The sequence below is a fragment of the Cygnus olor genome, chromosome 7, assembly GCF_009769625.2.
Source record: "Cygnus olor isolate bCygOlo1 chromosome 7, bCygOlo1.pri.v2, whole genome shotgun sequence".
Classification (NCBI taxonomy): Eukaryota; Metazoa; Chordata; class Aves; order Anseriformes; family Anatidae; genus Cygnus; species Cygnus olor.
Window position 1 is genome coordinate 6,369,327 of NC_049175.1, and position 25,639 is coordinate 6,394,965.

Below are 25,639 nucleotides of genomic sequence, written 5' to 3' on the forward strand. Positions count from 1 at the left end.
TCATCATTCTGGAGTCCAGATAGTATACTGTTATCACCCCCCATCTCCCAGCTTAAGACTCTCATACAAAATTTTGGTGCTTACACAGAGAAAGCAAAAGAGTAGTATATTACCTATGAGAAATCTATGTTCTGAAAGGTTAATAGGACCTGGCAAATAATCAATAGTATGCACAGAAATGTAAAAATTGGAAGGAAAAAAAAAAAAAAGGTACCTAAGTCCTTCTGGAAAGAATGTTATTTAATCGAAGAAAATAATCATTATATATTTGTAATATTTCGCAGTCTTTAAGCTGTTGTGATTTATGCTTTGAAGAATTTTACATATTCATGAAATGTTAGAAGCTTTTTTCTGTACAATGCAAAAATGTTGCAAATTCAAATGGTTGCGAAACCATTATACGAGAATGGTCAATGGTGTTGTCAACACAAAAGAAGCTTGAACTGTGCGGAGTTGGTGTTTAGCTGTGCAACTAAATTATAATTTTCTTGCATGTTGTCCTTCCATGCTCCCAGCCCATCCCATACCATGATGGGATCAGTATGATCCCATCACTGAGACTGGTGTGATGGTGAAAGACGTCCTTTAAGTGGCAGAATTTCTCTCTTGTATCTGCAGTAGAAACTGGAGGTACTTACGTCTGTGATCCTCAGTGAGCAAAGGTGGCATAAAGAATAAGACTTGATTGTAGGTCTTCAAGTCCTACCTACTAGCTAAAACACGTTTTTAGCTATTAGTTCAGTAGCAGCTCAGTACTAGCAATTAGTGTGCACAGAAAGAGTGTGATGAGACTTAGGTAATGAATTTTGCTGATAAATGAATGACCTTATCAGTTGTAGAAGTAGGATGTAAAGAGATAAAGTACAGAACAGAATTGCATTGTGCTAGTCATGAATTGTCAATACACAAAAACTCATAACCAGATATTTCCTTAAAAAGGGAAAGCTACCCCTCATCTCTTAGCTGCCTACTGACCTACTTCAATCCTAAAATTTAATAAATTTATTACATTGAAAATACTTAACTAAGGCTTTGAAAGTTTGCTATATTTGAGCACTGTTTATAGCTGACACAAACTCTGAAGTTGCCTGCAGATAAAAGGAAATGGTGTTTCTTAGGAAACCAAAGTTAAAATTAATTTACCTTCAGAGTTATGATCTTGCTGTTTAAAAGTGCTTATCAAATCATCACATCATAACAAGTAGCAATTACTAAGAATAATGGCATGTTCACTCCTATTGTAGCTGCATTTTAGACATTCTTATGTAACATTAGCCTATCTCTTCTTTTTTTTTTTCTAGATAGAATGAGCCAAAAAGTGGAGTTGTGTTGTTGTTTTATTTTGTTTTATATTGTTTTTTTAAGGATGGATTTGATTGAAATAATCTTTCAGGATATTTTGGTTTATTAAATTTTGGATGAAATTTTATCTTTCACTCACCAACCTGAAATATCTGCTTGAGAGCTCAAGGTTAGAGCCATGCATCCCTTTTTCATGATGACTCTTCAACTTTATACTTAATTCATTGCTTCATTTTTTTAATGTTCCATGCAAAACTATAGCTAATGCAGTATTAATATTGTAGAATCGAGTACTCCAAAGTAGGTTGTTCAAAGAGGTTGAGCACTCATCCTTCCATTCTCTGCCTTCTGTGTACACAGAAAATGATCTCACTAGGTTTAAATATCAATAGTCAAATAATATAAAATATTACGCAATTATAATATATAATGCACTTCATCTATTTCACTTTGCTCTTGTTAAGGTCCTTCTGCTGCAGATATTCCACAAGCACAAGAAAATGTATTTTTTTAAGATTTGTTACAGTCAGAATCATGTAACACTTCTTCCCAAGAGAGAATCAGTACTAGAACTATGAAAGGCTTTATGAACTTTTTTCCAGCAGAAGTTAGCTTGATCTGCTTCCAGTCTGAAATGTGAATCTGTGCAATTAACCTTGACTCTGCCCTTTCTGTAAATGATAGTGGATACAAACTTCCATTTTTAATTTGAGAGCCGAAGTAATTTGAAGCCTTTTTAGAAATAAATAAATAAAAAATCCACACAGGCAAAAGTTGAAGGAAAAAAACTTGGTGACTAATAAAGGTATCTGGGAATTAGAATAAAACATGGTATTTTATATGAAGCAATGCATATGCTCTTAAAGAAATTGGAACAGACTTATCTGGGGCAGTTTTATATATTTTTGTAGAATTCATTCTTTTAGAGGTGAAGATGTTTATTAAAGTTTATCTTAGAGGTGAAGATGTTTATTAAAGTTTATCATGCTATCCGCTGAAATAGGAGAGGCAATATTACCCTCACTGTTACAGAAAGAAGAAGGATCTTGCTATACCCAAGGTCAAAGAAATTTCTGAATTGTGGCTTTTCACATTTCAACTGCTAAATCATTCTGCCTTAGAACAGGCCACAGCATATGACAGTGTGTCTGTATGGTAGGTTTTGGCAAGTGAAAGAGCAGGGAAAACTCTTGGGAGAGCTGGGAGTCTGATTCTGAGGCAAACGCAGATTGTTCTGTGGAACATGCTTTTTTTATTCTCCTCATGAATTAAATTTAGAATGCCTTATATAGTTCAACATTTGTCAAGTGTAAATATAAGTATATTGAGAAATATGCTCTTAACTAATCGCTTGTCTTGTAATTTGTGATAATCCATATTTTATGGGAAATCTTGATGTGAATGGAGTTTCCATGTAGTCTACCTCTGTTGTATTCAGGACTTCTGCAGAGTCCTCTGAGGATACAGGACACCAATAAGGGTCCTGTAAGTGGCAAATGATGCTTGTGAGGTATAAAAAAGTTACTATTTTTGCTTTGTTATAATTTTCTTTAGGCCACATGCACAATGCAGTTCTTTATATTTGAAATAACTTCCTAAGAAATTTCAACGAATTCAGAAAATAGACAATAGAAGTTAGAGGATCAGCTGATTACAGCTGGTAATGATATTGTGGATTTAGTGGCTAACAAAGACTAACGTAATCTGTTGCAGTTAACTGAATTATTTTTTCTTCAGTAATATTGCTAGAAATATATATTTCCCAAGGACCCTGTATCAGTGTTCTTCCTTTTATAGTAAAGTTACAAAGAGGCAGGTTTCAGTTTATTTACACAACAAAACCACTATATCTTTTAGAAGTAACAGTCATAAGAAAAATGTGTCTGTCCTACACTTTTTATCCTTTAAAGTCTTATGCATATGCATCAGTGGGTCTTTCCACATGCATAAAGCAGACAGATAACAGCCTTTAAAAGTAAATTTTAAAGAGCAAGGGAATCAAAAAGAAACCTGGCACCTGGAATATGACATGTACTTTTTACATTGACATACAGATGAAATTTGAGTGTGCTGTGCGTGCTGGAAGAAACGTTGCTTCTATGGGTCACCAATAGTTAATTTTGTATTTTATAACAGTAGGAAATATGTGAAATAAGCTTAGAAGAAGGAGCAGTTAAGGTAATGAGAAGTTTAAATTCAGGCTCAGTAGGATGACGGGACAGAGGCGAAGGGCAAGACAAGTTTGTTGCCAGAATGAAAATAAGAATCAATAGTGTAAACAAAACTGGGCCAGACGTGTAGCAGTGTACGTGGAGAACGAGGGCTTGCCTACAGGAGCTGACCTTTCTAAGAGGCTTAATGTCCCATGTAAGTTTGTCTTGGTGTTCGGGAAGGATCATTCTTTCCATAATTTTCACTAAACAAAATAGTCTGAATCTAAACAGTTAACTATTTTATTTTTCAGCACTGTTTTCTGTGGTTGTATTTTTGTTGGTTTAGATTTGTTGGTATAGGTATAATTTGAATGCTTGATGGAGTTTGTTTTCTGTAACCTTAATTCCTTAGCTGGGTTATCTGTGAATATCCACATCAATTTATATTTTGCTTTTTACCTGAAATATTTTCTTGGATGCTTATTAAATGAGGAATCCTCTCCCTAGAGTGTTTACTTCAATAGAATGTAATTAAGGTGATCTATTTCACAAGGAATGTATGAATATCTGTGAATAAAAAGAGACATAATTTCCCTCACACTTTAGATTATCTTGAAAGTTTGTTTCAGTATGTAAATGCATGTGTGCATAGTTTGATGCACATCTACAGCTAAGGAGAAGTAATTTTCAGTTCTCTTTTTTGCACATTGAATTTCATCAGTGTTCTGTTCTGTGAGAGCACTTAGTACTTAGCAGAACTCATCTGGTTTATTGTGTTAGGTTTAAAGGCCCTTTTCTGTGCCCCTCAGCTAGAGGGGTTCTCAGCCATGTGCGTTTAGAGCAATGGTGGGGTTAAATCATGGCAACAATGAGTAGACCTTGAAAGTTTGCAGAGGGATGCAGATGAAATTTCCATCAATAGGATGGTGGTATTTGCTTTTGTTTTTGTTTGGCATTTTTTTCTTAAAAAGAAAAGTGGGGGGGGGAAGACTAAAGAATGGAAAAATGCTAAACTGATTATATTTTAAGATGTTGAAGACGAAAAATGGTGGAGTCCAATACACAAACACAGATTTAAAGGATATAAAAAATGAACAAAGTTTTCTAAGAAATGGAGTATAGTTAATCACTAACTAGTTATTTAAATATGCACTATGCAGAATAAGCAAAAAAGTAAAGAAAGCATTGATCAGTATGTGTTGAAAACCAGTGATTAAGCAGACTATACAAACGACTTAAATCTTCACATAGTTGTTTGAGCAGGATAATATTGTCCAGTCTCTGAAGTGCTTTTATCTTGGTAAAATATATTCTAAAGCATCTTTAACAAGATAATGATAGCTACTCAGGACCGACAAAAGGCCATAGCTGCATGAAACTCGCCATTTCTTGACAAAGTCACAAAAGAAATAAAGTTTTTAATGAATACCTAGTTTAACAGAAAAAAAAATAAGCCTTTTGTCACAATTTATATCAATTTCTTTTAACCCAAATGTATGTTTGTTGTAATGATATGTAATGTCTAAGTGACATCACAGTTTATAAGTACGTATGTTTTATTTGTGATTTTAGGCAGAAGGTGCTGATATTGGTATTCAGTCAGAATAGATTAGCAATTATGGAACTGAACAATTATTTAACTATTTGCAGTGTGATCCACCTCAACCTTTCATGATTCAAAATTTACAAGGTTAGTCTTTTTGTGTACTGTAGTGGAAATGGAGGGTGGATAACTCTGTGTTTAGAAAGGCTATTAAAAACAAACATGAAAAAGAAACAAGAAACCCCAGTTCAGTACCAGTAAGAATTTACCATCTAGATCCAAATTTTGTTCATGCAGTGAGGAATGGGACTAAAGTTCTATTGGAATCAGTTTTATTGCAATGTTATCAGGAATGTTCTGAATTATTGTATTGCTCTTTGAGGGAACAAGTAAAGAAGTAACTAAGAAATAAAGATTTGGTACTTGTAATTTTATTTGAAATAGCTTATGAAGTGGAACTGGGACTTCTACTAGAGACGAATAAGATTCCACGTGTTTCATAACTGCACTGGGTTAGTCTGTATATTTTTTCTTGAGAAATTAATAATTAGTACTGATCAGGAAACTGTACATAGTATTCAGTCATAATAATAAAGCAAGTTGGTATTTGACTGACATTCCAATTAGGTGCTGATTTTTTCAATATTTGCCCAGATTGACCTTGATGTTGTCTTTCATTCTTTTCTTCTTACAAACCTGGGCCTTACGAACCTAGAACTTGGAGTTACTGTCACCTACTTAACACATGAGTCTGGTATTCTTGTTGACAAGGGTTCTGCACTGAAGATCTCTAACCTAGAAAGGAAATGTAGCTTTATCAGTGTACAGTGCTTATGCTGTGCTTTGATAATCTGACATGCTGGTTTTCTACATCAAATATATGAATGAAAAGATTATTTTATATGTTGCATGTTTGGAGAGACAGATTATAAAACAATTATTTAGCATGATAGCACTTCAGACTAGACAAGAAGCTGAAATAATAAAAATAAAATATAACACAGAGCTGTTGATAAATTCAGTGTGTGAAACTCCAGTTGCCTATCAGCTTCTGTCTGCTCTCGTGAATGAGTGTTTTCTCTTGTTTTCTTAGCTTTTTCTTTTTTTTAACCTCCATTCTGTTCCTGTTTTGAAATTAATTAGAAGATGATGAGATGTATTAAGGAAATCACTTCCAAAACTAGAGATTCCCATGAAAGCAATGTCTGATGCATTGTAGCATAGCATTCTGTGGATTCCATCCAAGTTGATTAATTTTTTTTTCACTGTGGTATGTTGTACATTAGCTTCAAATACAGGGAATGACATGGGAGCAAGACATTGTAATCACCATTCTTTCAAAACAAAACTTACATTTTTTTCGTAGCTCAAAATGAACTCTGAGTCTTATGGGCCCTTCCGAGAGCTCTGATGGATCTTGCCTTAAGCCAGTAAAACTCCATGGTTGCAGGGCTCTTTATTCTATTGACAGTGGAGCTGGAAAAAAGCATGTAGGGCAGAGAAAATATTAAACTTTCCTGGGTTTTATGATTATGTATCTTTCGACATGTTTGGGAACCATTTTCTAAAACTTTTCTAGGAGGCCACAACTCATCCATTCTGTTGAGGATCTGGCTGACCTAGACCTCCAAAATCTCACATATTTGTCCATCATTAGTGAAAGCATGTTGTGCTGAAATCCACTTTTCACAAATATTGTTTTCTGATGCCTTCATAATTCTCAATTTTGCTGTTCACAGAGAGCGAAGAAGTGTACCAGCGCCAGGTGCTGTCTATTTCCTGTATCGTCTTTGGCATAGTCGTAGTGGGCATGCTTTGTGCAGCGTTCTACTTCAAAACAAAGTAAGAGTCTTTGTCTAGTGTGTTCTTTTTTTTTTAGCTTTTGTCCTCTTTATGGCTTTTGAGTTCTTCAGTTTCTTCCCTCCTTTTGAAGCAATCATTATTTCTGGACAGGCTAGAACAGTTCTCCATGGGTAGATTATGTAAATCAAAAAACAGCAACAAAAAAAGTAAATAGAAGTATTACATGTTCTTCTTTCTATTTTCTGATAACAGGAAAGAAGGGATTGTGACCTATCCAGTTCTTTTTCTTGACAATAATAATTCTGCACCTTTTACTATCAGTGCGATAATCACTTCCTTATTTTGATAATAAATGTTTTTTGCATTTCATTTCATATTCCTTAATGTCCCTCTTGTTTCTGTATGCTGGGGGTAAAAGTTAGAAATGCATGAACAGGTAAGTTTTCTGTAGATAACTATAAGCTTTAGCTAATAGTGGTAAGATGCTGATCAAAGTTACATAACTGAGTATCTCTAATGCACAAGTACATTGACCTATAAATAAGATGGAATCATGTTGTACTAAACAATTTTCAAATGAAATACTTTCTATTCTGTTTTTATGTCTGCAACTGAACATTCTTTTTTAATATTTATTGTTTTGTGTATAATTTGAGTCGCACAAGCATCATAGCAATTACATAACATGCTTGCCAATGCTACTGTATTTATAAATATGTTCCGTATGATTGCCATCCCTTATTCCTGATCCAACTGGAGCTAATGAGAGAACGCACATCAATATAAATTAATGTAAAAATATTAATAATATAAAATAACCTGTATGAAGTTAGCCATGGTGAGCATTTGACTGAGAATCAAAAATGTGGAGGTTTCCACTATTTAAGAGTTTGGATGTTTATCTGAATCCCCAAACCCCACCCACCGACCCTGCTTTTATTTAAAATTTATTCTAATGGGTAGGAAATGAGATGCTACTATCAGAAGCATCTATCATGCTATCACGATGAAAGGTACTTCTTATAGGAAAAAAAAATGTTTTGGCATTTCTATCAGGAAAAAGAAAAAAACACACTGGAAAAGTCACCAAGCCTCTTTTTTTTCGCACTTGTCTTCAAATTTCAGTGGTACTTTGTGCATAATATGAACGAAGAGTTGAGTTGGTTCATGTTCTGTCTAAACTCTCTTACCTGTTCTGTCTGGAGGGATTTCATTTACTTGTTCTTTCAGCCTATAATCTGACAATGACATTAGCTAGGAGGGTGCTGTTGCAGGACAGTTCCTCTTGATTGCAGTTTAAATTGTGAGCAGGGACAGCCATATTGCCATATAATTAGAAATGTTATTATTTATTTTAGATTTGCAGAAGAATGAAAGAGAGAAAGAATAAGGTGTTCCTGTCCTTCCTGGAAAGGGCTGAGTTTTTTGCTGATGAATAGAGATTCAGGGAAAGCAGACTGGGATTGCCAGTTGGAAGAACATACCGTCAACAACTGAGCATACTGTGAATAAAATGTCCCTCTCTTCAATGAAGTTTTTTTTTCACTGTGTTCCTCTTGGTTTTGCAGAGTTGTAGGGAATAGTGAAGAGCTGGGTTGGAACAAATACCAAATCCCAGTTTTGATGAGGTGGTGGGGAGAGCTATTTTTAAAAATAATGAGTAGAAATAATCCTTCAAAGATGCACTCACAGGACTGTAGTGGTTCATATCTTGGGTTTCTTTTATATTATTATTATTATTTTTATCTGCATTATAAATATTATAATTAAGATTTACTAAGAAGAGTTGAAGTGTGCTTATGCCAGATTCTGGGAACTGAAGTTTGAAGAGTATTGAGAAAATAGGCACCTCGGTTCTGTCATGAGATCTTTTCAAACATACGAAGCGCAGCAATTTTAAGATACTAATCCCCAAGTCCCTGGCTGTGGTTCCATCTGGCACTGTCCAAAAAGTAAGTCTCTTGATTGGCCTGACGCTACTACCTTCATGGAAAGTTTCAACACACCTATAGGTTTTCTCCATACCAGAATCCATGAAGATCATGAGCACTGGCAGGCAGGTAAGGTAGTAGGGTTTGCCCAGTCTAAGGCATGAGGTGGGGAAGCTGTGGATATGCAGCAATAGCTGGAGATGACAGAAGTTAAAGAAGATTGAAGTAACACTGCAACTTCTCTTGCCTTTGAAGAGATTTTCCTAAATGCTCTCACTGCTGGTGAGATTTTGTTCCCCATTTTTCCCCCTTTTATTATTAGCACCATTCCCTCAAAATCCTCGGAGATTCACTGTGGCCATACATCCACCTGCGTGTTGGTTTTGTGCCAGTGCCTTGACTTAAACTTCAGCAGGTGACCAGTTATTCTATGGTTCTCTTAGAGGTTCAATACCAGGCTCACCTTCACTATGGGTTGCACTGGGACACTGTCCTCCAAAAGGGCAATTCCCAGTCATTGGAGACTAAGGGAAGCATTTTGCTTGTCCCTCTTTATCTGCTCACCCATGTGAAGCTCATGGCCCGCATAAGAGTATCTAAAGTGGGTTGTATAGAGGCCACATAAAACAGTATTGTATCTGTGACATTGCCCAGTCTCTCAAGAGTGTAAAAAACAGCAAATTTAAAATGAATCAAACCTTATAATGTGTTAGCAGCATTTAATCAACAGATTTTCAGGACTTTTTCATCACGCAGAGGTATCTTCATCATGCTTACAAGTTATCAAAGCATCCCTTCTGTGTGGAGGATAATCTTTGGGCTTAACTTGATATATCAAACAGTAAACTATTACTAACAGAATGTTGCATGGTCCAGGGGGAAAAAAAGTTTATATGAAGCAACTGACTCTGATTTTCTTAGTCTAACAATTGTGAAATACCTGCTGCTAGAAATATGCACTTCCCTATGCAGCATTGTATTAAAAAGTCCTTCTTTAAAATATATTCCATCTGAGGAAGTTTAGAACTTTAATTAAACACTATGCCCTTCCAATTATTCCTTTCAGAGTAATCAAGAAAGTTAGTGTTAGCAACAGAGGGGAGAGCACAGTAAAAAGAAAATGGGCTGCTCTTTATGGCTGGATTTTATAGATGACTGGTGACTTTATTTTCTTCCTGAGATAACACTTTATTGCAGAGTGTCTGTAAAGTAGAAGACATAAGGATCATTTGTTTTGAAAACAAATATATAAATATATTAATCATTAACTTTGAATTATTAATAATTTCTAGCTTTATAACTGTGCATCCTGGTTTTTGGCAAAATGAATATGCATAAACCTAATATTAATGTTATGTTGCATAAACATTAAGTAAAACTAATTATTAGATTGTTTTTCTCCGTAAATTACCTTCTGGAATCTCAATTGTAATGTTAAAAAATGCAGCAATGAAGTACTGAATATTCCAGTTCACTTTCATGTTTTTATAAATGTAGAAAGAACTCAAAACCCAGATTTTTCAAATAAACCCAAATTAGATTTCCAAGGGTGCATAATTTGTTTTGTTTTTTCCTGATGAAATCCTAAGAATATCGTATGTACAGAAGAGATTCCCAAAGTCCAATGCTCAATTATACAAACTCTAGAGCTGCTGTCATGAATTTCCTCAGAATTTTATGAAAATGATCATGTCATAATGCTTTCAGCAGCAAATCACCAGAACTTTTTCAAAATTTTAGTGAAGCCTTTTTGCTAAAATTTCAAATTCAGAATGAAGAAAACATCATTTGTTTTTCCTGTATTTCTTATCTACACTTCCTTAAAATTGCTTACTTCCTTCTGAAATTTGGCTCAGCACCAATTGCTGTCCAAAAGCTGTGTGCAGCATAGCAAAGCAGTGCTGCTGCTGGCCAGCGTATGCAAGATACTAGGTCAAGTCTAATGCTACTAGCAGAAATGTTTGACACTTTTTATAACCAATAGGGGTGAATGCCTGCTGTGTTTGCCAAAATCTCTTTCCAAATCCAAGCAAAATGCTTTTTTAATATTCAGGCATGCATGCAAGCTATTGTTAAGTATGGAATAGATTATCTTTCAAAAATCTGTGCTAAAACAAGTAGGATGCTATTATAGTAATCTGAGAATAGAAGACATTTTAAACAGAGAAGCTCTTTTCTTCCTTTCTTAAGACTCTCCAGAAAATGACCATTGCATTGAAATATTAGACTCTAGTCAGTTAGCTCAGCTGGTCAATCCAGTGCAATGAAGTTTTTAACAGAGAGAACCATGGTTATATAAATATCATAGCTATAGTAGTAGTTCAAACTAGCTCTTTCTTACATATTTTTTTTTTCTCTCTGCAGGAAACAAACAAAGCAAATTCATGAACAGCTGAAAGAAACACAGAATAGGAAAACCTACAGCCTAAATGCTTCCAGCATGATGGCAAAGTCAGAGTGTATGGCACAAAGCCGAGTCCAGCTGCAAAATGTAAGTAATCCCGCCAGCTACAACACTTAATAGCCTGGCTTTGTTCCTGCTGCTGATGGCAGCACATTGTCACGTTGCTGTTAGCATCTGAGCAATGGGAACAATAATTCTCACCTCTTTCATAAAATGTTTTCTATCAGGCCTGTTAATAGAAAACACCAAGCAGGGATTTTTTTTATTTATTTTTTTAAGTTATTTTGATGGGCTCTGGGGTATTTTGTTCGTGTAATAAACCATGCTGAGCCCCCTAGTTTTGCATCCAGCACTGGAAATTACTGTTGGAGAATACCTTAGCTCGTAAGTATGGTTTATAGGTGAAGTGGGGGACTTTGATCTTGAGTGACTTTGAGTTTTCCTGTACAACACGTTAATGAACCTGCATGAAACTAGTCACAGTTAATTCAGAGAAAATTCAAAATCTAGACTTAAATTTGTACAGGTTAACTAGTGCCCAAGGAAGACAGTGCAGATAGCTGGGTCTTGAGTTAAATAAAGGGATTTTTGATACTAGAAAGAGATCAGTTTGTCCAAACTAAGTTCAAAATGTATTTAGTCATGTTTTCGATAAAGTTATTTGTAAGTTAATACAATCCCACAATAATGAAATGCATAAAGTGAATTTGAAACAAGGAACTTGAAGACAGCTAATTTATCTAGCCCTTGATGCAAATTCCTTTCCAATGCATGCTGTTCTCTTCCCCTCATTCATATACTAAATGTGTATGAATGCTGACCTTTTTTTTTTCTGAACAAAGCATTTAAAACAATGGATAATGGTCTTGATAGCAAGGCCAAAATTAGAATATATTTTAATAATTAGAATAAGTAATAATTAGAATATACTTTATAATATAAACAAATGTGAGCACTCATGCTCACTTAGCCACAGATATCTCAACTCCAGGTTTACATAAAATGAATGCCTTTTTAACCAGTTGGAGTAAGCTGAGCCCTCATGCTGTGACAGAAGAGCTGTTAGAGCACTGCTTGTGCTCACAAGCAGTTTTGTTTCATAGAAGCACCCTTGCGGTCATCGTATGTTTTGTGATTCAGGAAAAATGCACTGTTTCAAGGAGACAGATAATTTCACTAAAATAGCACAATGACAGTTTAGGGGACCTTCTGTAGTTCTTTAACTTTCATTCAGTCATAGTTTACTTCTTGCCCCTAAAATGAGCTGTTGGGAGTGTTATTAGGTTGTAATGGTGACAACAGAAGGTAAAGCTATAAAGAGCTTTTTTGATCCTTTCGTTCTAACATACAAAGTAGGTCGTGGTTAGCACTAAGAATATGTTCTCAGGCATTTCGTCACTAATTCAGTGCAATATTTTTTCAACCAAACATCACAAAGAACTACTTGGTATCTTCTGAGCTTCCAACAAACACATCAACAAGCTTTATTTAAGCCTTTTTCTTTTGCCATAACAATAGTTATAATGGTTGAAGCAGCAGTCTGTGGATTCCAAATATTAGAGATTGAAAACCATTGTTATTCTTTATTATTTTAAGCCAAATTTGCTTTTCAGCTTTTAATGCTGTTCAGACGGCAATTCTCAGTGTTGGTAATTAACACCGCTTTCTAGTTCCTGTGGTAGCTAGCAGGGAGCAGTTTTATCCTTGCCATTAGCGCATTTTCCTTTGGGGAGCAAAAATACTAAGGAATAAATGCAGAATGACCTTGTGTGGCATGTAGACTAACAGTGCAGGACAATAATGATTTCTATTGTTAGAAAGATTTTAGTGCAGGAATGCATGTAGGCAGTTCATTAAATATTTACAGAACTTGGCAGATTGGAGGAAAAAAAAAAAAGGGGGGGGGGAGGCAGGGAGAGAGCAGAAAAGAGCTTTGAAATGGGTCTGAGTGGCTCCCCATCAGAGACCTGAGATCTGCCCTGTGCGTATCTGCAGCCTGAGAAGGAGACCAGGCTCTGGCGAGGGGAGGAGAGCTTTCCCTTGGCTCAAACCTGAGGAGGTGCTACAGTCACTCTGGATGTGATCTCCATGAGGTTCCGCAGCTCCCCACCATAGGGTTTGGGGAGAAATCTTTTTATTCCCAAGGGCCAACAGAGAAACTTAAATAAATTAATTTTCTGGAAGCTAGTCATCCAGTTAAGGGTTGTTTGGGTTTATGAAATCCTGGAATTCTTCTCCTTTCCTACTCTATGTGCTCTTCTAAAATGGGTAATCTGTCTTGCTTGTATGCCGTCATTCTCTTTCCCTAAAAGATTCTCCTTTTTTTTTTTTTCCCCTCCTATTCATGATGGACCTGGTGATGCTTGCATCTTTTTTTCACCTTGCTTTCTATTCTTCTCTGTATTAGCGTAGACCTAAAAATAGTTGCATAACATTCCTTATTCTTGATGAATATTCTGATGTCTATTCTGAAAGAGCTTTCACATTTTGACTCAGAGGCTGCTACATTTACTAATAGGTGCACAGATCTTTTAAATGCTGTGTTGCCCTAGGAAGAAGTTTTACACAGTTCTCGAGACCCAGGATATAGCAGATAGTTTTTCAAGTGGTTTGGGGTTTTAAAGAGCTTGACCAATCTCAGGGAAATACTTTTTCTCCTCATAATTCCTTTCTTCCCTTTTAACCTTGACTGGACTTCAGGAAAAAAAAAAATGTTATTTAGTTTGAAAGCCCATTTTGAATCTTTTAAATGAGAGAAGCTATGTAAATGTATCAAAATTGTTGTTAAAAGAAAAAAAAAATCCAACCCACATTTTGTTTTTGAACAAAGTATTGAAATTACTTATAAACTTCCATTTTATTCTAGCCTAATTCATTATGCTTGCAGCTGTTTCGATTGCTGCAGAAGGAAAAGGAAAGAATTTTGGACCTGAGTCCCTGTGATATCCCACCTCTATGCCAATTAAAGCTTCTTTGCAATGGTGTGATTATGAAAACCATATAGAGTGTTAAAAGATCCAAGTGTTTGATTTTAAAACACTCTTCATTTCTTCTGCTGCATCCTAAGCTAAGGGCTACCTTGTTGGGAATCCTTATTTCAAAAGGCAATATTTAAGAAAAGAATTGGAAGTGCTGGACATTCCTCCATGTTCATTAAACATCCATATGGAAAGATTGCTCTTTCAGTTTTTTAAGAAGATTGGTTATTCAATTTAATAAACAGGACATTCAGGGGAAAAAAAAATGACCAGGCTTTTTAGAAATCCCTTAATTTAAGAAGTTGCTTTTTAAATTATTTTTTTCTCCTTCCTTTTCTCTGATTATCAGAATAAACACAAGTGAGGTAGAACAGCCACATCCTAGCATTTTACAGGTCAGGCACCATGAGTAGGAATTATAAAGCCTCTGGTGTTATAGCTTTAGGTAGCCCCCTACTACACGGAGATATAGACTTGGCTTTACACTCCTGTTCATTATTCTTTTTGTTGAAAGCGTTCCCAGAAAGTCTCTGAAGAGCAGCAAACATAAAAACTGTTAAAGCTCTGCAGCAACAGTACTTCAAGAGCTCTGGTAAATACTAACAGGTTACCATTCTGATTTTTGGACCCTCTAAAAATATCCTAAATGAATGATGCCAGCATACAGCACTGTAATAAAGTCGGGAAAGAATAGGTCCACCTGGCATGCAACAGAGAATATGTTTGCTGCAGTGATCAGGGACTTAAACCCAGACCCAGCCTGAGCACTATGCCTCTTCCAAATATGAACCGGACAACAGGTCAAGCCATCTTTTACCAGTATAGTCATCCTTAGCAAAGAGAGCTACTCCAAGCACATTCACATCAAACATCTGGCATTGGCCCACAACCTAAATAATACCATGTAAGTATAAATGAAGTAGGTGTCCAAGGAGTTTGAGTCTGCCATTCCATCAATTACAACCAGCTTGAAATACTGGGGTGGGGTAGGTTGGGGAGGTAGGGAGCAGCAGACTTGCCACACCTCCATTCCTTTTGTGATTTTTAGAGTTGTCATGGCCTTTTTCACCCTCGTGGATTTTAATACCTTCTCCCATGGTAGTAAGTGGATCTATTAACTCCCCATCACTTTCCCTCTGAGGTGCCTAATATGCTTTTCATGCTGTAGCGTGTGGTTTCACTTTTCACTGGACTTGTTTCTAATAGCTTGCAATCATTGGCTACAGTTTTCTGATATCCTTATAGCAAGAGGACAAAATACTTTTTTTGTGCCCTGTTGCCTTTTGTTGATAGTAAAGTAAAAAAAAATATATATTTTTAGTCACTATGATAGAAATGCAATTAATATCAGTTGAACACCAGACAGAAACATTTAACTCTTCTTAAAAAATCACTGTGTGTTTTTGCCTGAGTTATGATGTGATTTATCAGCAAAGATCAAGAACAAATTTCCCATTTCAGTAACTTGAGACAACTTTAGAAGAACTGTCAAAACAGACAAACTTGAGTTTACTGACCTCTGTATAGAGTGTTGGCTACAGAGCATATAGCATATGGGAACAGCTGTAAGGATGTTAAATATTCCAGCTGACAGGTTGGTTCTGCAACGCCAGCCCTTCTAGAAAAGGCTCTTCACCTCTCTGAGGAATGCTCTCTGAATGTAATTTAAAGCTGAACCCCCTCCACCTTCTCAGTCCTTTTTGAATTGGCATCCCCACATCACCTCTCTTTCAATGCTGCATGCATATCTTGACTTTATTACTATTATTGGAGGGAAAATTAAGGAGGAAGAGATCAAGGAGGGGAGCTTGTTTTGTTTTGCATAAGCCTAGGACAACAGTGTCTAGCTATTATGTAGCACCTGTGGCATTTGTCACCCATGGATCCTAAATTTTAGAAAGAATAGTACCAAGATGTAGAGCAGGGAAATGATGTGCTCACAGTGGTACAGCAGGTCAGAGGCAGAGGCTGATTTCTTGCTTCCCTGCCCAGGCTGTTGTTGCAGACTTGTTTAGCTTTAACTAGCAGGGGCTGGAATTTTATTGTCAAAGAGTTTGAGTAATTGTACATAACAGATGATTTTCTCCATGAAACCGTGAAAAATTGAAAATTTGCAAAATGGTTTATTTTTAAATGCTATCATTATTCTTTAATTTATTTAGCCATATGCATCAGCGTTTCTCAGTAATTGCTCAAACAAGCACAAATAATTAACCAAGAAGACAATAAAACCATTACAAATAATAATACAGATAAGCTTTCAGTGATGCTTCCAACCTCCTGGAACTGTCCTTTGAAAGTGTTTCACAGCTTATCCTCCGCAGTGACTGTGTGCTTGGCAGCTCAGGATGGGCTGGGTGAGTGAGAACTGGGCTGTGGGAGCAGCGGGACAGGCTCTGCTGGCATACAGATGGGTAGCGATCCCCTACCCGCTTCTGGGAGCAATGACTCCTCTGCTGCTGTAGACTTCTCCCAGAAACCTGAAGATGTTTTCCTCCAGGGGTGGTCTCAGAGAAGGGATGTGGCACTTACGGTTAAACTAAAGAGTAAACCCAAGTGTGTTTAAGTCTATGTATGATGTGTGATACGTCCAAATAAATCCAATTACATTGATTGCTCAAATTCTCCGTATATTTGCACCCTCAGTTCAAATTGTGATTCACCTTATCACTGTAATCAACATTATGGCTGTTGTGGTAATTGATAAGTGGTGTTTCTGAAAATCGAATAAACGAAATGGTTAGCAGGAAAGAAGCACCTGTACCTGGGCAGTGGTGGGTGTTGGATATCTGGGGCTGTTTGCTAGTCAGAACCAGCTCATAGGGGGTCCTGTTTTTCCTCAGCTGTGAGGAGGAAAGACTCTGTATGCGATCCCTCCAGCCCACATCCACTCTAACTGTGGATGCGGCAAAAGACATAGCTTATCCCTACATACCCTCTATGCTGGACTTCATAATCATGGTCCTATAAGCCATTTGAACCTTCAATTTAATATCATGAACAAACATGAAAAAGAACAGAAACAGCTTCCTGGTGCTAACAACCCATGTTTCACATAGCTCAAATTGATTTATTCAAGTCAGAAATCAGTGTCACTTCTGCAGCTGGCAGAATAACTATTGAAGTTTAAAACTTTCACAGACATGAGCACCTTAAAAGTCATACTTCTGTCTAAATACTTTATCTACAATAGTTACAAGTGACAAGTAAGATCACAGTAGCTGAAAGAAATACGAGTGGAATATGTTTCCTCTTATTATTTCAGTTGTGTTTACATTGTGTACAGCAACTTTTTGCATATTGCCACTTTATCTTCAAAAGCATGTAAGCAGTTATTTTGGCCCTGTTTCTGTGGATATTTAACACAACAGAAAGAGGGAGAGGAGCTTAGGAGAAAAAAAATGGAGATGATATTTTATCAATAGAAACTGGTCATGAGCAGTTTGAGTAGATGTGCTGAAACTGCATTTAACCCAGTTAAAAGAGAGTAATCTTGTCATTCTTTCCTTTATGATTTTGCTGAACTCGGGGGAAATGTAGATAAGAATAAATGGGAATCAGAAAATAATTATGTATTTTAAGGAGTTCTTCCCTGGTCTTTTGTTGAATAAAGTCATTATGAAAAAGATCTGTGCTGTGGCAGAAATCTTACTATCTTCTCCACTGTGTTTTGTTTTTTTTGTTTGTTTTGTTTTTTTAATTTGTTGTATTTTCTTTTTAAAATATTTAGTCATGTAATAGGATCCACAGTACCAGCTTATTGTAAAGATAACAAATATCTAGTACTAAAAATACAAATTCAATGCATAGAGAAATGGATTAAAGAAAAATAGACCAATTAGGTTTACTGCAGGTCATCACAACACAGCATAAAAAATCTGCAAAGTGCAATATTTTCCATAGCTCTGTGGAAACGTGGGTTAACCACTCATATCTCTGAGATACTGCCCAGTAACCACGAACAACACTGATTCTTCTTTCAAGCCAAAATGCAGCTTTCTTATACTTTGACTTCTTGGCTCTATTCAGGATCAGAGACACAATTTTTGCTGAATTTCCAGTTGAATCACAAAGCAGGAAGAAGAAAATCCATTCTTGTTCATGTCCAGTGTCTGCTTTACAGACTTTTGCATCTCATTGCGTGCCTGGAGATTGCCCTACGCCTACAACTGTCACAAGAAGAATTATGTTTACACTGATATTACTAGCACAGATACTCCCAGGTCAAAAGTTTCAGGTGCAGATTTGTCCAAAAGGGATGTCTGGTGCTACAGATAGGATTCAAATGTTTTTCTTACTTATCTGATGATACAAAAGCTGTTTCGGTTTGGTTTTCATAGTTATGCATATTGATGAAAGCAGTGTTTGACTGAAATCACCAAAGGACACAAGGAGGTGCAGAACATCCTCTGAGATGTGTTTTGTGATCTCAGTCCTTGCATGGACAGACACAAAAGTAGGCTTTTATTCAAAGGGATCAGTCTTCCCTGTCATTGTGGGAAGATTAGTCAGTAATTTTGCTACCAATGCGGATATCAGTATTCTGATGTGTAGAAGATAATGGGGATAACAACTTTTGGTGCTCTTTGCTTATGTAAATAGTGAATGGATTATTTGCAGTGCCTGATTTTAATTTAAAAATGCATTTTAGCACTTCTAACCAATTTCAGTTCTGACTGAATAACATCAATGATGTATTTTGCTTTTTATGTATTAATTAATTTTGTTCTCTGTGCCACAGTACTCAAAACCAGATAGGCATCCTGGGCCTGTTCTGGACAAGGTTATGGAGTCTAGCTTTTCAGGCCCTCAGTCTTTCCCAGAGGCCTTGTCTCCTGACAGAGGAACCCAACCCATCAAGCAACATAGGTAAGCAAATGGCTGTCTGATGGCAGGCTGCCAAGAGATGTTGCTGAACTGGTGATACACAGACAGGATTATTGTGCTCCGGGACTGGGAGATGTGCGGAACCGTATGATACTAACAGAGCCTTAGCCTATTCATTAAGCAGATGTCCAAGCATTTTCTTATCTGTGGACATAAAAGGCATTAACAGTGCTCACCAACTACATTTTGCAAAAGTCCTAGAGGAAGCATTAAAAGACACCATCCCAGCTATAGAGACAGATCACCAAATGAAATGGTAGTTTGAGAAACCATTAAAAACAATACTTTTCTTCTCAATGTTCCTGAAGTTAATGACTTATTCTCCAAAGAAAGGCATGCTTGCAAACTTCCAGCCTTTCTCTCTGTTTCTTTAAACAAATAGTACTTGAAATTAATAATGACTTATTTGTGAACATATGGTGACTTTTCAAAACTAGGCCTTAAAAAGTTTGGATGCACGGTTTTTCCAGGAGTAAAAGAAGAGGAATGTCAACCATCACTGGGTGGCATTTGGGTTAGAATTCTACTTTTAGCCTTTCTGTGTGAAAGAGTGCAGATGCTTCATTACAGGACTAGAAACCAAGCTTGTGATTCGTATAAGCAGTATTGTTGGGGGAATCGTAACAATAATGTGTTTCAGACGTTAGACTGAGACAGAAGGAAGGCTGAGAAAAATGAGATCAGATTTTTTTTTGCTAGGTAATCTGAAAGGAAGGATTTATTAATTTTTAATTAAGAACAACATTTTAAGGTTACTAAAAAATAGTCTGGGATTGCATGAGTAGTAATCTAATTTCTGTAGCATCTGGTGTAAAGCCGAGAGAGCACTTTCATTGCAACCTCCCAGTCAGCTACGTGTTCCTTCTCTTTTGAATGAAAAGAGAAGAAACAAAAAACCTACCAAAATGCACCATATAAACCAGGAAGGGATATTTGGGCCCTATCTACATTTATCTTACTGAAGCCTTTAATTTGGCATGAAAAGTAATACCAACTGTCATGTCAGATCCACTTATTAGGGCTTCTTCCTTATTCCACACAGATTTTTAATACATGACTAATAATTTTACTGAGCATTAGAGGAAATCTGTAACTATTGTCAGAATGCTTTCCACTTGAAGCTTTGGGGAGACTTGTTATCTCAATTTAGTCAAAAGGTGAAGTTTAGAGAAAAGACAGTGACATTCACTTACCTTTAATAACATGATTGCAACACTCAAACTTGAAATTATGTAGGTGCTATGTTACTACATTATTAAGCTTAAAAATGTGGAAATAAGGACTAAAAATATTTCTTGTTTATGACTATCTCTTAAAATGAAAGCTGAATGACTCTGGACTCCGTTTTCCATAGGGAAAATAAAGAATAAGTCACGCAGAATTTACAGTGAATTAATGCAGAAATTCCAAAGTACTTATATTAACACCTTTGCGCACCAAAATCTGTTTACTAAGGGAAAAATATATATTTTTATACTTCCAGATATCAAGCACTGGACTAAATTAAGAGTCTTTTCTTCAGAACTGTTTTTAAGATGTGGAATCACTAACTTGATTTATAAAGTATTCTTTTTGTAGTTTTATAACTTAAGATACAAGGGCCTCACTTTATAAAACATGCAACAGACTTCAACATGTCACTGACTTATAAGGCTATCTTTGATTTATGCATCATGTGACAGCTTCCTAAGTTATTCAGTTTCTTTAGTTTCTAATTACTGTTCAGTATAAAATAGCTTTTTTTCCCCCTCCATTTCATTTTTGTGATGTCCATCTAATAAATCACAATCTAGGTACAGTTAGCACTTATTCCTATATTCAAATAAGGCTAAGTGGTTAAACTTTTTTTTCTTTTTTTCTTTTTTTTTTTTTTCACTGAGATATATTTTTTCCTAACCATCCCTTCATTTCATTCCATTGAGGTGTTTGTTCTAAACTAAGCAGTGACATAGGGTTGAAGTGATACTAGCTGAAATTCTTAGGTCTCCCTAAGATGGATAATTAGAGAAAAATGGAGCAAATGTGGTGTCTTGTCTTCAAAATGTGACATGAGCCTGGAAAAATTATAGCAGCTCTGCAGGTTCTCTATTTTACGCTATTGTTAAGCTATTACTGCTCTATTTCTGCTCACTATGGAAGTATTTTGTTCCACGGCTAGAACTGTTTTCTCTGTTGGTGCTTCCAAGGGCATTAATGATGGGTGATTATTTCTTAAATCAGTAGCTGTCTGTTCACAGTTTCTAAAACCAATACAGTTTTGGCCTGGCAGTAAGACTATCAAGGTAGGAAATCATTCTGGGTTGCTGAAATTTGACTGACAGAGATCATCTGGTTATTTCACTCAGATTACTAGATAATAACAATTTTCTCACTCTGCCAACCTCAGTTGCATGTAAGGAATTACAATAGAGATGAAAGATTTGAATCACCACTGAATCTTACTCCTAAAATATTTCTTCTGTCTTATGCACTGTTAATATTGTAGAAAAATTTTACACCATCTGTTTACATATGTAAAACAATCCATAATACTCCTAGAACTGGAAAATAACAAGTATGTTTAATGAGTAAACTTACTCAGTATGCTCAGAATTTCATCTCAGGTCATCTGTTGGTTTTAGTAAGAAAAACCCCTGCTGTCTTTGTATCTAACCGATAGAAACAAATTACGGTTTTGTTAACTATGGGACCGATGTGTGATCCCTTTGAGTAGCAGTTTTCTTGGTAATTAGTCATACTGACTTTCCTTCTTTGATTCATTCATCATTGATTTTAGAGGGATTCATTTCAGAGAATGCTTTGATGAAAGCCAAATGCAGAGGCTTTCAATTTAAAGCAGTTGTATTGTCTTGCAAAGGCACCAAAATACAATAAATTTACTCCAAATTTTAAAATAATTTGTGGTTGCATTTTCAGTGAATTTTTAACTCCATAAAAACCATGCTAAAACCATGTTTTAGTCTTAGCAAGCATTTTACTCTTTATGCTCTCAGTATAATTGATTTAGTTTACATTAAATGAAATGGTAAATCTAAGCTATTATGTAAATAAAATTATTGGGTTAAAAAGAACAAATATTGATAAACTAATGCAACCAAGGAAGCCTGAGAAGGGAGAAAGTATAAAGAATCTGGTACTCCCCCTCCACCCCCACCCCCCCCCCCAAAAAAAAAATAATACAGTTTTCTGGAAAAGTTTACTTTTAAAAAAATGCCATAAAGAGATGAGGGTGTAGGCAGAGAAACAAAATATCACAGAGAACAATAGGTCATGCTTGAAGTGAACATTTCCAGAAAGCACTGAGATTTCACGATTACTGGTGATTCTGAAAGCAAGTAATTAAGTGTTCTTGCTGTATGAGTACTAGACAGAAAGAAGCAAAGCTGATGGTGGGACAGAGATTATATATGAAGCAGTTAGGGAAATTCTGGATGAATGTATTTCATTTTTCAGTTAGGATGATTGTTTGAGGACAATGGTAGAACAGGAGTAGAATAAAACATATGAAAATAGACACTATTGACAGTCAAAATGGAAATAAAATGCAGAAATCAATGCCCTTGAGTGAGAACATACTGAAGAAATTACTTAAAACTTAGGGTAAATGTAGATAAGGATCTAGATATGAGGTAAAAAATAAATCAAATAGCCTTAAAGAGTGGAGTAATGCAGATAGATCAAAACTCTGCAGTACTAAATACAAGGTCAGGCATTTGGGAACTAATAACAAAATTTTCTCCTACATATTGAGAAACAAATGGGGAAGAAAAGGTTCAGTATGTTCTACTTGGTGAAAGGATAAACAAGTCACAAAGTGACACCGGTTAAAAGGTAAATGGGGTGGGAGGAAGTATTAGTTAAGGCATTTCCATCAGGAAGTCAGAAATTTTAAAACTACTTCATGAGACACTTATCACCGCATTTGAATATAGCACGTATACACACCATGAGCATGTATAGCATGTATACAACATAGCATGTATACAATATAGCATGAACACAGCGGTATTATCTTATGTATTTAAAATGGCCTCCTGATTAGTATGGGCTCAAATTGCTTGATGAGCTAATACAATAATATGAGGAATGAATATCTGTGTTACATAGAAAGGATTAGAGAGTCTGTCTTGGTGTAGTAAATGAAGACTGAAAAGAGTATATGGCAGCTGCTTATAAATACATCAGAGAAAGCATAAGGAGAAGTAAAAGACGTATTGAAAATGAAGGAGTATGGTGGCACAATGAAAAATATGTGTAGATTAGATGTTTTCCTAAAGTAATCTCTGGTGTCTTGTTACACGATTAGCTAAAACCAGGTTGGATGAGGCCCTGGGCAACCTGATCTAATGCGTGGCATCCTGCCCGTGGCAGGGGGCTTGGAACTAGATGAGCTTTAAGGTCCCTTCCAACCCAAGCTATTCTATGAAATGCTTGGAATATAGGATGTTACCGAGTTTAAAATAAAATAAAATAAAATAAAAAGATATAACATTGATAAAAGTTCTCAGTTTGCTTATGTCACAGCTTTTTGGCATAATAATCTCCATACATTCTTAGTATTACTTTAATCACATACAGATTTGTTGAGGTCACAAAGTGATGTTAACTTTCTTCTTTGGGGGCTTTCTGTAACGCAGACTCGCAGACTTTTTTTTTCTGTAACGCAGACTTTTTTTGTCATCTCGTTCTTGTTAGCAGTCTGCCAAAAGGACTTCATGATACAGTATTATGCTGCCACATGGTATTTATTGAGAGATGCTTATGTTCTCAGGTGGAACAGATCCTTTTTATTAAAATGGAAAACTGGTTGAAAGTCTGTATAGATAGTGGATCTGAACAAATGTTAGCTATAGATAGTGTATTTAGCCTAAAAATGTGGCTCCCAGGGAGTATCAGAAAATGCTGTTTATGTGGCAGCTAGCTCTGTCATTGGGGTATGCATTTACTGTTCCTGTCTTGGAAGGGCAAACAGCACAGCTTTCAGCCCTAGACAGCAATGTTTGCATCTTGTTATCAGTACAGAATATCGTATGTAATATAATATACCTGTCTGTATAGTTTTTGCAGGTACAGAGCCAGGGTATTTACAGTCAGTTTTAGAACTTCCCTTCCTTCCTCTGCTTCGCATATTTCTCTTCATGTATCACAGCTTAACAAAGTTTTTTAAAACAAAACCACCAAAACAGCAAGCGTGTAGATGAGGTGGTTTAAAAAAAAAAAAAAAAAAAAAAAAGGAAAAAAAAAAAACGAAAAAGGAAGAGAGAACATTTCAATGTTTTTAGCATCTTTTTTAGCATCTTTCTCTTGGATATCTAATTCAGAGCGGGACACCAGGGGGCATCTTGAGAACATAGGGAAAATGTGAAGGCAGAGACATAAAAGGAATACAAGATGTACCAAGGAAGAGGTTGATGGGAATCAAAATGATGTGACAGTGCTGTCATCACAAGGTAAAACAAGACTGAAGAGGCAGGAAAAAAAAAAAAGGAAAAGGAAAGAATAAATAAAATAAAGATAGACATTGTTATAAGCAATATTTCTGTAGCTCCATTGTCCTTATTAAATAAGAAGGGATTCCCATCTAAAGTTTTAACATTTTAATTGTGCTCCTCTTGTTAATGCTTTTCATGTTTCTGTTAAGGAAGGTGCTTTTGAATGTGTTCATAATGAGATGTATAATCGATTTTGTTTACTAATTAACTAAAAAATAGTACAGGATGATTCCCAGAGTTATTGTAAATTCACTACAAGTTGTCTCCTCTTCGTGAACAGTTAACACACTTGGGAGTTGCATATGTGCCTTGAGAAGGGAACAGTCCACTTTCTGAGACAGTCTTTGTTTTAACTCAGTTGCTCTACTTAAAGAAAATTTCACACAAAACAATTTTGTTTCAAACCATTAATTCATGAGAACTAAATTTCTCCCAAGTTTATGAATTACTTGTGAACCGTTTCAAACCTATTCTGATTTTTGTTATTCTTGAGTAATCAATTAATAAATTTTGGAGACATATCTGCTACAGCTTTCCTTATTGGTCTGCATTATTGAACAGCTCAGTTTCACAGACTGGTCTCTCTTATGTAGGTAGACTGGAGTACAGAGCAGGGATGAAACTATAATGATGACTAAAGAAGGGTAAACTACCTGGAAAAATTGGAAAGATCTTGTTTGCCTCAGAGAGGGGAAGACTTCACGTGAGCAATAGAGCAGAAGCATGAGAGAGACTGTATTAGAGTTATTGGAGGAAGAGTATTCGTAGCACAGTTGGACAGTTTGGGGAAAAAGGAGTCACATTTTCATAGAACTTTTAACAAAGATTCTTACTATCCTTGGTTTTGGTGCTTCAAGAAATGACCTGCAGTATATGTTCTGGAGCTTGCAGCTGCAGTCTGTAAACATTTCCCAGTATTTCATAGTAAATTTGCCTTGGCCGTGCCTACAAATGATTTGTGTTCATTTTCACCTCCTTTTTTTCAGTCAGGAATGCTGCAAGCCTAAGAATTTAACATTAGCAATAATTTGGTCACTCTAGGCTTGTCGGTGCTGCAGCTGCTGTGGTTGCAAGAAGATGCTGGCCTGTGCCAGATGATTGCAGCCCAACCGGTGATTGCTTCTTTAGTGGGATGGAGAATGTGGT

General features: G+C 36.0%; 1 protein-coding gene across 4 annotated transcripts in view; it reads left to right on the forward strand.

Annotated features, from left to right (window-relative positions):
* Positions 1-25,639, forward strand: part of NRG3 (neuregulin 3) — a 400,082-nt gene that overhangs the window by 363,511 nt on the left and 10,932 nt on the right. For all 4 annotated transcript variants that reach the window (XM_040563990.1, XM_040563987.1, XM_040563989.1 and 1 more), the window contains 3 exons: positions 6,738-6,840; positions 11,097-11,223; positions 18,856-18,983. In XM_040563990.1, coding sequence (XP_040419924.1) covers positions 6,738-6,840; positions 11,097-11,223; positions 18,856-18,983 — 358 coding nt within the window. The remainder of the gene's footprint in view (positions 1-6,737; positions 6,841-11,096; positions 11,224-18,855; positions 18,984-25,639) is intronic.